The sequence below is a fragment of the Sylvia atricapilla genome, chromosome 3 (genome assembly GCF_009819655.1).
Source record: "Sylvia atricapilla isolate bSylAtr1 chromosome 3, bSylAtr1.pri, whole genome shotgun sequence".
Taxonomy (NCBI): domain Eukaryota; kingdom Metazoa; phylum Chordata; class Aves; order Passeriformes; family Sylviidae; genus Sylvia; species Sylvia atricapilla.
The window spans coordinates 14,081,718-14,097,316 of record NC_089142.1 but is presented as its reverse complement, the minus strand read 5'-3'; the positions used below and the strand labels follow the sequence as shown (position 1 = coordinate 14,097,316).

The window sequence follows — 15,599 nt, the reverse complement described above, 5'->3', positions numbered from 1 at the left end:
TTATAGTATTTACAGTACTTAGAGACTTACAGTATAGTACATTCATGTTTACTTTCTCTTAGAAATAATTCTGATAAAATACTTACTTTAAGCAGCATATTTTTATTGGTCATTCCAGACAAGTTTCACTGATATCACATTGTCTCTGGATTTTTTTACTACAAGGTATTTCATAATTAGATGTATATATATTCTGGTATCACTTCAGTACTTTCTGGTTACATATAAGCAATTTTCTTCAATTATACATGATCAATTTTGCACCAACATACTGACTCGTCCTTCTGCTGCAAGACTGAAAAAAACCACAACAGATGTTTGTCTTCTTCTTGCAAGCAACTCAATTAGTTCAGCATTAACTGTCTGTATTTTAGGATGAAGAAAATCTGAGTCAAGGCCCAATCCAGAATAAGGGTCTAAATGTCTTCTACTAAATCACAAATCCAGTTGGGATTGTAGCACTTACATGCAACACTTAAATAGTACAATTTATACAGCTGATACAGGATACCCATAGTCACTTTCCTCAGTATACCCAGTTTTTATCAGATAAGAGCAAAAACTCAACTATGAATTCTTTTTCAACCTGAGCTCTCATTCACTGAACACACTGTTTAGGGAACAGCAGGGACTAGAATGTATGGGAATGAATGAAACTGACCAACAGTTAAAAATGCTGTTCAAGCAGAAGTTCCTGAAACGATACCCAGAATTCCCAAACACCATCCATACTGACAGTGACATGTGCACCTTGATGCATCTCAGCAGACTGATCTCCCATGGTTGTCAGGTTTTGGTGATACTGCTGTGGTTCATGGGTTTTTGGCCTGTCAGTGCTACGTGTGTTGAAGAACTTAGACTTCACTTAAACTTTAACTTCAGAAATTCTTACCAATTTGTAGTACTTGGAGTAAAAGAGGAAAGGATATTCTTGACAACTGTTAACAGAGGATTTTGGTTTTGGAAGTACTGCCTTCACAACCAAAAGTTACATTAATCATAGAGCTTGCCTTCATTTCTCATTACATTCCCCAGAATTAAAAGATACATTTCAAAAGAGTTCTTACAGTATTCTGTTGATTGGCATGTAAAAACCAAGGCACCCTTGATCCAAACACCCTTGAAAACTATGGGAAGACTGCATTGAGTACATTTGAGGCAGTTTTTCTTCACGACATTCTAAATTGTATGACTGCTGTGGAGCAAAGGGATCTGCAAAAGCAGAGGTTTCTGCCAGTGAGCACACAGCAATTGGAGCAGGGCCTTCACCATCAGAAAACAGCTGGTTTGTACTCTAGGGGGCAGGGCTGGGAAGAGATGTGTCTGTGGGCACATTCGTGTATCCCACATTATTGAGAGCAAGTAAGATGAGGGGTTTTTTACTGCTCCAATAAAATGTATAAATTTTCCTATGTTGGTTGAAAGATTGTTGTAAACATTCTGATTATACTAAAGCTGTGTAAAGTATCTGAAGTGGTCTAAATGGTGGCAGGTGGCATGTGATACATTTTCCAGGTGATATTAATAAATGCTATTCTTCAAGATTGATAATATCATTCTTGCAGTTAATTTTCATTGCATTTGAGTTTTTTGTTTCCATATATGGAGAGAAAATTAAATATTCATTTCAGGTCATAAATGGGCACTTTCACCTTAACACTTGAAGCATCATGCTGAATATTGATCTGCCAAATGCTAAAGATCTCTAGCATCTTAAAATGAAAAAAACAGACTTTCTTTTTAATTAAAGCCTTTTCTTGATTGAGAAAGATTTGTATGAACTCCAAACCCTCTCTGTTATTGACATCTTTCCTTCTCCTGAGTGATGCTGTAGCAAAATGAAGCTGCTCCATTTTTGGTTTGAGAATCAGCACCTCGAGTTGGTTTTTTATCATAAAATACTGAAAATGCATTTAAGAACAGTTCTTAATAGGTTACTTAATGCATTTTGAATAAATCACCTTAGAAACCCGTGGGAAAAAAGGACTGAGGAAAACAAGCAAAGCTGGGTAATAAATGAACTTAAGGTAAAGTAATTTTGTGGACTTGGAAAGCTGGACCATGAGTTCTCATTCAAACTGCAAGAGATATGGAACAAATCAGAAAGCAGCAGTAAGTAGTTTTACACACTTTCTCTCCTCTCAGAGAGTAACTTCTTTCACTTTCGTAAACAGAGGCACATTCAAGTTCCAGGCAAGCCCCATAAAAGCGCAGACCCTGTGGTTTCCAGTAGGTAAAGAATAATCTTCTCAGTGGCTGGATTAAAGGCAACAGCTTTAGACAAATACAAAGGCAGGATAAATCTTGTTAAACTTGTCATTCACCAGTGCTGGGGTGGACACAAGGAGGTAATTTGCTGTGCAGTGCAGCAGCAGGGCAAAAGCAAGCAGGGAAAGCATCTTGAATTTATGGCAGAAGGTGTAAGCAAGTAAGAAGCTCTTATCCACGGGGCTGGAAGTAATCCAACTCCATTGCTGCACGAGTGTGGAATTACACACTTGGTGTCTAATTGTACCAGTTCACAGCATGCTCACAAGGTAACACAGCCTGTCCTGCCCTGGCTGACAAAGTGTGGGTCCTGTCAGGGCTTTCAAAAACTTTGAGTCTCATTGTCTGTGAAAAGACAAGATCTGAATTCAAGTACAGCCCACTGAATAACCCCAAGTACCTCCAGCAATGGATAGGATGAACTGTGACTGGATTTGGCAACAGGTAAGCTAAAAGCTCACTTCAGCTGTATGAGAGAGAAAACATATGTCAAAAGAATGAGGATGGGAGTCCAGATACAGCAGGCTGCAGGACAGTGAGGATGTGGACAGTGGAAGATGTGTATAGTTTATTTTTTCTGGACTGTCCTCAGTGAACAGAACATTGAACCCAAATGCAAATCATCCTCTCCCCGCCCTATGGGCCTCCCTAACACTGGCATTCTGTGTAAAGTGGGCACAGATGTCTTTCCTTGTGCTGCTCCAATCCAGCAAGGGATGCTATTGCTTGGACTGCGCAGGAGTCCCTGTCCCTGCCTGAACCCCGAGCCTCTGTCTGCTTTACACTGTGCACGTGGCTGCTCCTGATCAGGGCTCTGCTCATCTGATCCACTGAAACAGGAGAGAAAGGAGAGGGCTGGGGAGGCAGCAACATGCCCCAAACACTGCAGATCTGGATTTTAGTGCAGTTTGACTCTGGAGAAAGTAATTCACAATTAGCCAGATGGCTCCCATCTTATAGAACACCTTCACTCACTTCTTTAAATGAGCTAAAATTACTCTTCCTCCACCAAACAATCATTATCCTTTTCGTGTCATATGCTACAATAGGGGGGGAAATAAAAAAAAGGAAAAAGCAGCTGAGTCTAAACAAGGAACTATTATAAATGAAAAGCTCCACAGATGTGGAGATAAGTGAAATGAGGTAGTTTCCCAGCTATGTATTTTCCCTGATGATAAATAATAATGACTTCCCTCCGCACTCTCTTCAGGCTGGTTTTTCCACTCTTCCAAATTCTTTCATACTTGAAATTCATATTTATTTATGAAGCAGAACATGAAATGTTGTCTTCACCACTAGTAATGGTCTAAGGATGTCTCACTTTTTGAAGGTGAGGAAGCTGAAAAAAACCCTTAAAATTGGATGTTACGAAGTTCTTGGTTTGTAAGTTTGTTTTGCTTGATTTTGAGCTAGAATTCTCCAGGACACTTCAGAGTTCTCTGTGATGACAGCTGTTGAAGTCAAACAGGTGCCTGGGAGCTACAGTGAACATCACTGTAAGAATCTGAAAGATAATCACTTGTGATGGATCAATTGCAAGACCTTGCCAGCCTCTCAGACCTGAGTCCTGATGGATCTCGGGTGTTTCCTGTCCAATGGCAAGACAGACACACAGACATTTTCAAGTTAAAGGTATCAGCTATTCCATCCTACATTGGCAATAGTTTGGGGCAACCATCTCTATCTTGGAAAAATTCAGTCTTTGGGCCAAGGGTAAAATAAGAGACTTTTTACATCATAGATTTGATGAAATATAATTTGGGATAGCTGAAGGACAGTTTAAATAACTGTCACAATTTTGTTCATACCCTGTTTTGTTTCCTTATTTAATCTTAGAACTGTCTTGAATTGTCAGAAACCTGCACAGGTACTTCTATGCATTATGTGGTATCCCTGACTCACAGGGAGGCAGCTTTAGGACAGCAGGCACCTTGTTTTATCTGTCAAGTATTCTGGAAAATGATGAAAAGGACAGAACCTGCACCAGCTTAAAATGTGACAAGTTGGCTAATGATGATTCTGATTCAAACTGATTAGTAACATGGCTCCATGCTGCAAATCAATTCTACTTACTACCTTATTACAATTGCAAAGTTATCGGTGCATACGCCTGCTCTGGAATGTACAACATTTCTGCTTTGGAATGTGAAGGCTTTGGCCAGCAGTACCAAGTCTCACACTATATGAAAATCATAAATGGAAGAAGACGCATTCTATGCCTCAGTGTTGCCTCTGTCATGTAAATCATGACTCTTAACAAAGCATGAATTAAGCTTCTGTAAAGCGTATTTTAAATAATTACTGGAGAGAAATTCTTTCACCTTTGAACAGCTGACTATATACACGTTCTGTATATAGAATGGTCTTTCTAGAGTCTGACTTGTGAGATTTTTTTTTTTCATGAAATACACTGTCAGCACAACTTACAATCCTCATAGACTCTCTGAGCTCAAAGGTATTTTCCTCTCTCAGCTTTGTTGGTTAAGTTTGCACAAATGTCCACCTCGCAGTAATGCAATTCCCACTGCTGTAGATCAGAACAGAGCAGGCAGGGGAGCCTCTCCCCATGGCTCCCAATTGGATTAAAAGCTACCCAGATCCTATTGAATCTCAGTGGCCCCCAGGACATAGGGATTCTAATATGCTGGAAAACATCATGAAGACACACGAGACCATGGAATCCAGCAAGCAGATTCAAGTCCTGAAGCTGCAGCCAGACCTGCAATCAGCTGCAAGACCTGCTCCAAGAGCCTACCAGAAAATGGAACAGTTGAGGTCAGGACAGTGCAAGGCCAGTACAAAACAGGGAACAGAAGGTGGGATACCCAGCTCCTTCAGTCTTAAAAAGATTAAGGGATACCTCAGGCAACTCCAAAGAGAGATTCTACCAGCTCACTTGTTAATAAAAAGCAGCATGTACTGAAGGCAGTTCAGTGCCCAAAGTCTAAGTAGTTGGTGATCCAAAGGAAAAGAGGACTGGCCCTGATCTCACAAGCCTGGTGTACTTCCTGCTGAATAGCCATGCTTACCAAGTGGTGCAAGAGCGTCCTGGGCAAAAACTGCCTCAAATAGTAATGACAAGTGACAAGAACTACATGACATGAGGCCCACAGGGACAATATACGACTATGCACAGAAGCAGGCACACATGTCTGAACAAACACTGAAGGCCTAGACCTTAAAATGGCGTGGTAGGACTGAAGCATCCCATGCAGTTGTCTTGGCTGGGAAAGCATTTCTTTGCAGCTCCTCCGACAAGTAAGGGCTGCAGGGACTGACATTGCTGGACATTTTGCCCTTTCTTTTCAGGGTGATAATGTGTCTTTCCAGAGTTCTTTAAGGTATCAGGACTACATACACTTATAACTGAAATTTCATTACTTTCACCATGACTTTCATTTTGAAGGATCACTTTAATCTTGCATCTTTCACAAGATTATTGGAGCAAAAGCAGCTGCAGTCAAATCCAAGGCTTTGCCCTTGCAGTATCAAGTAGTAGTGTGGCTTTCTTACCTTTACAAAGCACTGCTTCCTGCCTATAAAGTGGCAGAGATTCCAAACCCCGATTTTCATTAGTAAGACCTGGTAATTAGCATCTCTATGCCAATACATTATTTTCTCAACATTCCCATTTCTTGGAGCTATGCTTCTACAGTTCCAGCTTTTTCCTTTTTTATTTTTCCATTGCAGTAGCTTCTGGGGAGATCTAGGCTGGATGTGTTTTGAGTGTTCTTCTCTGCCACACACATTTCAGTAGACCTGTCTAATTTCTCAGATGAGAATGTCTGAGTATATAGACCTGTCCACTTTTTAAGCAACTTCAACATGGAACACAATTTGTAGTTTCAGAACCACCCCATCAACATCCTTTATGGAAATTCAAAAGAAGACTTCTTCCTACCCTCCTCATGAGGGATACTTCAAAGCAGCAGGCAAACCCTGTGATCCTTGGGATTCTGATAGAACCCTAAATTATTCAGAAGATCATCTTAAAAAATAAGAAAAATGTTTTCAATTTAAAGTGTAATATGTGCTGAGATGATAATTTATAAAAAACTGTAATGCACTGGAAAAGGCACCAAGTCTGCCAGAAGTCGAGGAGTGTCTAGATCATGCTTTTAGTCATATGGTTTGGTATTAGGCAGTTCTGTGAGGAACAGAGTTGGACTTGATGATCCTTATAGGTCCCTTCCAACTTGATATATTCTATGACTACATGAAAAAATGAATTAATCATTATTTTAACATGAATGTCAAGGCAAACCATCCAGAAATGTGGGGGAGACCAAAATACTCCAGTTCACTAAACTGGACCTTGTACGGTTTGTTCTTCTGCCTCCAAAACAGAATAAGGAGGTGATTAAGGGTTTGTTAGAGCAATACAGGTAAGAAGTTTGCTTTCATGTAAGTTCCCTCTTTTCACAGCAGCATCCCAAATACAAACTCACAAGCACAGGATGGGTAAAGGCACTTGGGACCAAAATACATTATCCTCTTCCAAGGCTGATTCTCTCAAAGTTAGATGGGAAACCAATACATTGTAAGATTACAAACAGAAATGCTCAAATTTCTAATGATCGCTTGACATTGGAAATTAAAAAGGAACTAAAGAGAAAAAGCACATAATTTGAGTGGCAGCTTTCCTAGCCTTGGTGCCTTCAGAGAGCCACTGAATGCCTGTCAAAATTTAGGAGGTTCAGTGTTTTCAAGAGGCAGTAAGAGATTTAGACACTTGCAGTGAAATTTCAGTGATGTTTTAATTTTGGCCCCTGTCACTGCTAAGATCCTTGAGCCTCCTGCATGTTACCAAGTTCTACATCATACTAAGATTCTATGTCATGTTTTTGGTTACAGCATCAGCCGTGCTCAGAAGCACAAGAAATACCATAGTTTTCCTCTAGTTAAAAGCAGACTTGGTGCTGGATTGCTGGCAATGCTGCGGGAGGCTGCACTATGATGGGGACCACAAGACATATGGAATTGCAGCACACAGCTAGGACAAAAGTGGAAATCTTATTGCAGAAATGTCTTTCTGACACCTGAGAAGGTAGTTCTGATGGAGTCTGCCTGGCCTTCTGTGCTGGTGAGCTCTTGAATTGGGAACTAAGGAGCAACTTTCCTACAAGTGCCTTGTGCTTCTGGCTCCAAGTTTCACGCTGTTTTTTTCCAGAAGATTAATCTGTAGCTTGCCTATGCCACTTGTTTACTCTTGTGAGACAAAAGGACTTGCAATGAGAGAATTTTCTATAGGTAGGTCATTCAGGCCATAAAAATGTCCTGTTTGCTTAGGACAAGCCTGTAACAAAAAGTGTTAAATCAGTGACTTTCAAGACAAATACTCTTTACTTCATGAATATGCCCTTCTCTCAAAAATATTAAAAGATCATGACTAGACAATAAGGAACCAACACAATCTCCAGGAATTAGCCTTAAAGAGGTGTTTGCATTTCACAGCAGGATAAGGGAGAAGAACAGAAGAGCAGCTCTGTCTTTTGTATCCTGGGTACAATGCAAGGTTTGTGCACCTCAGAGCACTGACCTTGGGGAACCTGTGCCAAGTTAGCTCTGCTCTGAGGTAGAGGTCAGAGCACAGGACCCCCAGTGCTCCCCCTCAGCCCATGTTGCTCCACAACACCATCTCAGTACAGCCTGCTGTATGTACAGCTAATGACCTTTGTACAAGCACGGAATTTATACACTGGGGCTAGCAAATACTATACTATAGTACATTTCCTAAAATGTCACGCTTAGCAGGGCCCTGTGGATTCCCAGTAAATGAGGGCAAGCCAGGGAGAGAAAGTGCAAAGGATCCAGCCCCAGCAGTGGAGGAGCAGCCAACTGCTCCCCTGGAGTCTTCCTGCACACACAGGCTTTGCTGGGCTGCCTTCGGAGCAGCTCTTGCCTTTCCCATATCTGCTGCAGTAGTTTTCTTTATATTTAAATATTTCAATTAATTACCAGCTTCTCAAGTTCAGGAACTATTTTACCTTACTCAAATAGTTTATTTAAAAATATATATATATATAATATTCTCCAATTCAGAAAAGGATAGAACTTCCCACAATGTAACATTTTTTTTAATATATATATAAAATATTTATGCATTCAGTGAATGGAAACAGTTTTACTGTATACATTTTTAATGCTGTACTCTATGCAAATCTGCATTCTCTAAAAATATACCGTACTTCTGTAAATCAAAACAAGCAGGGAAAAACCACTGTAGCTGTGCTCTGGGTTATAATACCTAACAGAAATGACATGAAAGTTTTAGTTTTGAATTTAAGAACTCACAAGCAACATTTTGCTTTGTGAGTGCATAAATAGAAGACTGAATACATTCTTGCTTTGTTAAGCTGAATTGTAGCAGAGGTTACAAAATGTAAATATATTTATTAAATTTCAGTATTTCAGTGTTTCCAAGTCCACCTTTCATGATAGTGTTAAATAAAACATGGTCCTATCCTTCCAACATTTCAACACTCTTTAAAAAACAAAAACAAACAAACAAAATTTTAAAGTGAAATGTCCTCCTTCATTGAAGTGTTAGATCATATTTTAAATTACGGCACTCCCACACAATATTTTATATATATATATATATTCTAAATATATATATATATTTATATATATATATAAAGAGACCAAATAGGAGACTACATTTTTTACTGTCAATATGTTTAACATCACATACTGTAGTTGTATAAAACATGCATTTTCTGGGATAATTATGAACACATCATGAATGAGCCCACATAAATTATATTTTTTGTACAACTCCAAGTTAAAAAAAAGTCAGATTAAGTGCCTCTGAGGCCCTTTCTTCCCAGCTATCAGTTCTCAAAACACACTACTGAAATATTTATCTATGCCTACAGCTATGTGCTAGAGAACCAGATTAAAACTTTAAAATACATCTACAGTATGTTTTACTTTCCTTAAAGTTTGTGACAGTCCTCAGATATTGTGTTGTGAAATGTAAAAATAGTCACAGATTCTTTTATTTTTCAGAAATGAAAAAAAAACCAAACACAACCCACATCTAGGAGAGTATGCAAAAACAAGGCAAAATGAAGTTTCATAGCACTTAATGAGGGTTAATATAAGTCAATAACTAGTATTGAGGTTTGTAAAAAGGGCTGGATGAGCAGTTACATGTACAAGCAAATGGTCTCGTAAATCCCATGCTCTCAGACATTGTTTCTGTAACCAACACTTCTCCACCCTTATAACCAGTCGATATACATTCAAAATAGGTTGACACTGATATACTTACTAGGTGTAAAAATAGTGCACTATTTTTTTCTGCCACAAAGCAAAACTGCATCCTAAGAGCTGGTAAACTTTCTTTTTCCTTAAATAGAATAAATGGGCAAAAAAACTTGAAAAAAATTTAAATTAAGGCAATTAGATAGGTAAAAGTGGACTGCCCATGATGACATAGCTGAAACTAGTATATACTTCAAACCTATACTAGCTGCTGAACATTGACATGCAGCTTCCGATAGATGTGTATGAATGATATAAACTTCAACATTATGGCTTTATACAAGTGCATAGTTGCAACTGCAATAAGTAACGGTATCTGATCAATAAGCATAAAAAAATAAAGTGGAAAGATTTTTAAAACCCTCTTGCAGTATTACAGTACAATATATATACACAGTATAATGGTCACTTCTTACAGATGCAGTCTATACCACTATGGTGGATCTTCTCCGGTTCTACTTGCAGACGTGCTGGTGGCATCTTTATGAAAGCTGAAAAGTCAATTTCTTCCATTTCAATACTCATTCCTCTCGATTCCTTTTATGAAATGTAGTGTATATGTCTTGCCAAGAAAGCTTTTGTGGAACAGAGTTGAAAAAGTTACCTAACATATCCTTTGACTATTTATCAACCATTCCTCAACTGATCAGTCACTCGGGAGAATACAGGAAAACCCTCAGAGATTAGTAATTTATATTGCAGCAAAAATGTAAACTTCTGATATATATAGCACAATCTCTCAGGAAAATATATTTTTTTAATATATTTTGGGATATGTTTCAGTCTTGCTGTAATGGGAAGAAAATTATCACCTTGACTGTGTCTGCATTCACAGAAAGCAGTTAGCTGAAAAAGAATAGGAAGTTTGGTCAGTAAATGCAACAAATTTATATCTGACAAAAATACACTTCTTCAGAGTCTTCATTTAATCTGAGTTGTTCATCGTACTTGTGAGAAGCACCTTTCCTCTGCATCCAACAGCAACATCACTTCAGTATAGCACATCCTTCCACACTGTAATCCCAAATCAATTAAACCCCCTTGCAATACATGAGGGTGAAGTACAAAATGCACAGTGTAATATTTACTTCTAAAGGATTAGTGATCAGTAAGCTTTTAATACACAAAGATGCAGTATATTTAATTAACGTAATGCTCATTACTGTGAACACTAAGCCAGTTAAGTTCTGCAGGAGCTGGTTCCTCAGCTCCCTGAGGAGAGAGCTGAGAAGCAGCCTCAGTGCCGCTGTTATACAGCTGAGACACATCTCACATACTATTTAAAATAATTATTAGGCATTTAACATTTAGGGTTTTTTCTGTGTAAATATAAGATTGCATCAACGTGTGAAATGACCAGATAGTGAGGTCTATAAAATAGGTAAAGCCATTTGCAGTACACCAGAACGAAGCCATGGGACAAATCAGATCACTGCAATGGCCAGATTTTTCTAAAGCAGTCAAGGAAACCACATCACAGAAGCTGCAAACCTGCTTGTTTACATAGTTTTCAAATGCGTGGTTAGGTACCCAGAAAGCACAGCACTGCAAAGGAAAGCCAAGTCAAATTCACTTCAGAACAGAGGTAGAAAAGCAAAATGCAGAACTCCAGTGATTTCATGTCTGCTAGCCATAGACCAGTCAGTTTGAAAAGTGTTTGTAAATACCAAGTCTATTTCAGCTAAACATCCAACTGCTACCATCTCCCTTTTATCCTTCAAATACTCTCTGCTGAGGTTAGCCGTATTAGCATTAGAGATGAGCAACAACCCTGAAGACAGAAGTTTTGGGTTTTTTTTCAGGCAGGCAGACATGAACTTAAAAAGAAAAAAAAAAATATCTAAAATTAGAAAAATAAAAACACTGAGAGACAACAACTTTGTTTTAATGAAAATGACTCCTCTGAAAATTCAATATGATGAACAGAATCTCATTTTTCTGTTTAAAGTATTAAAATGAGATCTTGTATTTTCTCTGCTTTGAGAAACAAAATCCAACATAGCATGCTGTATTCAAAGGCAAACAAATCCATTCCTCTCTATTTAGATTTACCCCTTATACTTCTTCAGAAATCAAAAACATCGTCATCATCATCACCATCAATATCATCAACATCATCAAAGGACCAATCCCAGTCCTTAAATGCCAGATCAAGTAATCTGCAACAGGAGGGTTTGATGTTTAATGAATGTCACACTTCTATAAAAGACTTGAAAATTCCTTTTGCTATCACTAAACCTTTTTAACTGAAAGACTGTTCAAAGTATGTGGGTTTGTTCCTTTGCCTTTCATGAGTATGAAGATTCAGTTAGTGTTCATGTAAGAATATTGCATTTATTGCAAATTGATCTCAAAAATAATTTCATTTAATATAGAACACTTACCATATTGATTTTTTTCCCCCTAGAATTTCAGTAGAAAAGAACATGTACCTTTTATAAAATTATCTGCTTTCTGTTTTGTTGCTGTTCTTGCTGACTGAGGTGGTTTTATGCTCTCCTGCTATCCCCTTCAAGACAATAATGCAAACCTAACAATTTTTCCAATAAAATCAAGTGATTTTGAGTGCTGAAAAGAACATTGAATAAGATAGCTTCATGTGAATGTACAAATGAATATAGCAGGGTTTTACTGTATCCCAAATACAGGGATTATACTATACAGCTATTCTGTAGCTCATTATTTAAAGTTAAGCAGTGCCAAAAAAAGAGGATACATCAACTTGTTGTCTAGACCTCCCTCTCTGTGCTCCTTGTATGGTCACTATAGAACAAAGAAGGCAAGCAAGGCAAACCCTGTCAGCAAATGAGTCATTTGACTTATCTGAGGCATTAACTTTGGGATGGGGTGAATCATTGTCTAGAAGCTCATCTCTTTCTGTTGTAATATCTTAAGTACTAACTTTTCAACTGCTGTAGCTACAACAAATGAAACCCAGCCTAGTCATCTTCTAGTGAGCTGAAAGGATTCTAATTAGGGTTGTATGCCAAGCATAGGATGCAGGCATGGAAACCTTACCCTAAGAGAGCATCAATATAAACATGTTACATTGTTTAATACAGTTAATCACATATTTTAAACAAAATGGGTTTCAGTGGAATTTGGATTTTCATCTTTAAACCATTTAAACCTTTAAATGTGGTAAATATGAAAAGGCTCAACATTCATTTGTTACATGAACTATGGTTCTTACACTTAAACAATTTATTAGGAAGCAAAATACAGTAAAGTTGGCTTTTTTGCAATTTGGAATTATCTATTTGGCACAATCCAAACAAATGGCTAAGCAGAAATTATATGGTCTGTATGAAAAACTGGTTTGCCCTTTCTTGAATCCTCATGAAGAAAAACAGCCATGAAAACCCTGAAGAAACCATCATCGTGTGAAATTCCTAATAGGGTCAGCATTTTTAGGACCAGGCAGCTTGAAAGGGACCTCAGGAGGTTTCTAGTCCAATCTCCTGCTCACAGCAGGGTTAGATGCAAAGCCAGCCCAGGATGCTCAAGGCCTTGTCCTGTCAGGTGCTGAGAGCCTCCAGGGGTGGAGCCATCCAGCCTCATTGGCCTCCCTCTGTGCACTGGCTTTTCCCTCTATCCAACCAAGTGTCTCCTGGTTCAAGGGAGCCCACTGTTTCTCACAAGCAGCACTGAGGAGCCTGGCTCTGTCTCTTGGATACCCTCCCCACAGGCTGGGGCAGGCTGCTATGGGAGCCCCTGGACTTGTCCATCATCCAGGCTCAACAAGTCCAGCTCCCTCAGGTGTCTGCTCTGACCATCCTGGTGGCCTCTACTTGGTCCTTCCCCAGTCTGTTGATGTCTGGCTGGAATTCGGGGACTGAAAGGTGGAGGCAATGTTGTGCTGCAGACTATGGAATGAACAGAGGGGTATAATCTCTTCCCTTAGTCATCCAGCTGTGCTCCTCTTGGTGCTCCTGGCTGCCAGTCCACTGCTCAGTCCCTAGATTGAACTGGCAACTACATCTTCATTTTTAACGAAGTTCATATAGGAAACTTAATTATTACATATGATAAATCCTTGCACAAAAGCCTCATAGAAGCAACAATGAGATATAAATTTGCCATAGCAATTACGGTTATTTATGAGTATGTGGTTTCTAATTCAAGGTGTTTAAATCCATACACATTTCCACTGGTTTGACAGACCTGCATTAGTCTGGCAATAGGTGACATGACCTCACAGAACTATACTTTTCATCAATTAGGTACATCTGCAAGGCTAACTTCGAAACTTAAACTGAAGAATTACATGCTTTACACGCAAAAATGCTCATCCTCCTCCTTTTCCCACCAGTACAGAATTGTAAATACTGTGCTATGAAAGCATTTTGTACAAAAGTTCAAGACTGAAAAAAGGGTATTGGAAGAAGAAGAATTATTTGCAGAACACCTAAGAATAGCTATTAAAAAAACCAGAATTTATAATATACCTTTATATGTTAACAGCAAGAAACAGAGTAACACCACTAAGTTAGACTGTAAACAGTATGCAGAAGAAAAGTAATCTTGTCCCCCAAACTGTCATAAATATTTTCTTGATTCATGCTTTCAGTCTTATCACTGACATTGTGGTTATTATTGCACAAAGAAACTATTCAATAATTGGTCCCTAGAAAGTTATTTAAAAGCCTTTTTCCTTCATGATTATAACATATCTATTCATTTAAAATCCAAATTATGAGGTCTAATTTTCTTTGAAATATGTAAATTAAATCACCAAAAATAGATTGTATGAAGGTTGGGAGGGAAGTGGAATTAAATTACTCTAAGTCCTTCCACTGTGCATTTCCATCCATTAAAATACCAGTATCTGTTTTATATCTAACTTTTCATAGCATAAGGTTGTTTTGTGGTAATAGCAGCATCACAGCAAGAGTGTGCTTCCCTGCATTCCCCACTGTAACTCTGGCCACTTACCCAGCCCAGGTCTCACCCAGCCAGCTGAGATACTGGTGCCAGTCTGGTCACAGAAAAAAGGACAGCAATCCAGGCACTGCCCAATTACCTCTCTGAGGAAAAATGTTAAGCCTTTGCTAAACTGGAATACTGCAATATTCCAAGCTTTTCACAGGCTGCCAGCACTGGGAACTGAGAGAAGCAAATATAAGCTGGTACTGCAGGTGATGAAAAAAGCAAACTGGAAAAAAATCCAGAAAATCAGCACTGTGCAATCATATAAATGCTACCTGCAGAATGCTATGAACTTCCACAGCACAGCACATAGGATTCTGCTCCTTAGAAGTGATCCAGTAGCAAATTAATGATTTTTGTATGGACAATTTTTACCAAATCAGAAGACTCTGATAAGACTATTCTTTTAGGAATCATGAGACATTGGCATGAGTCCTTCTACCCTGAATAAAGGATTGAAACCAATTGTAGTGAAACATTTAGAATAATGAATTAAATAGCAGCTCTTGTGTCACCTTGGTTTGTTTGGAGGAAGCTGTCGACTTGGTCGTCTGATGGACTGGTTTGGCTGTACCTTCATGGAAGTTCTGGGAGAAGATCGAGCAAAGGGATCTGGTGCTGGAGGCTTCTTGGGTATTTTTTTCACCAGTCGGCTCACCCATTTTTGCTGTTCTTCTGTAGAATTAGCTAACAGTAGTAGATTCTTTGCCGTAGAAATATCATAGTATACTGTAGTAAGATTTAAAAATTAACAATGAATATTGTTATTATTCTAAACATGGCCCCACATTAAAAATTAGCTGTCAGATGAGCATATTCTCATACTTGATGCAGAGAAATCAGCAGAGAGGTTCAAAAGCAAAATGAACCTGTAGGTTCGCTGGCTGCTGACAGTGCCTCCTCCTTATATTTAGAGAGTAACAACTTACTACTGTGGAAGATACACATTCACGTGGAAGAAAACACAGGTAACACAAAGAGGTGTGACTGAGACTAAGAAATTATATAAGGTTGTGTTGCAAGGAGCAACCTTCATCAAATGTAACCCTTTCCATAGCACTGTTGTTTCCCACAGCAGAGCACAACACACACTTTACAACCACCACACTCTGCTGGACGAGGATGACAACACA

At 38.7% G+C, this 15,599-nt stretch overlaps 1 protein-coding gene across 4 annotated transcripts in view; it reads right to left on the bottom strand.

Moving 5' to 3' along the window:
* Nucleotides 1–82: 82 nt before the first annotated feature.
* ROCK2 (Rho associated coiled-coil containing protein kinase 2) overlaps nt 83–15,599 on the bottom strand; it is a 113,727-nt gene continuing 98,210 nt past the window's right edge. For 3 of the 4 annotated variants that reach the window (XM_066314792.1, XM_066314795.1, XM_066314794.1), the window contains 3 exons: nt 14,982–15,195; nt 11,590–11,696; nt 83–10,383 (listed from right to left, as the gene is read on the bottom strand). In XM_066314792.1, the coding sequence (XP_066170889.1) occupies nt 11,603–11,696; nt 14,982–15,195 (308 nt within the window). In that variant the 3' untranslated portion in view covers nt 83–10,383; nt 11,590–11,602. The remainder of the gene's footprint in view (nt 10,384–11,589; nt 11,697–14,981; nt 15,196–15,599) is intronic. The other variant, XM_066314793.1, reaches the window with a different exon arrangement.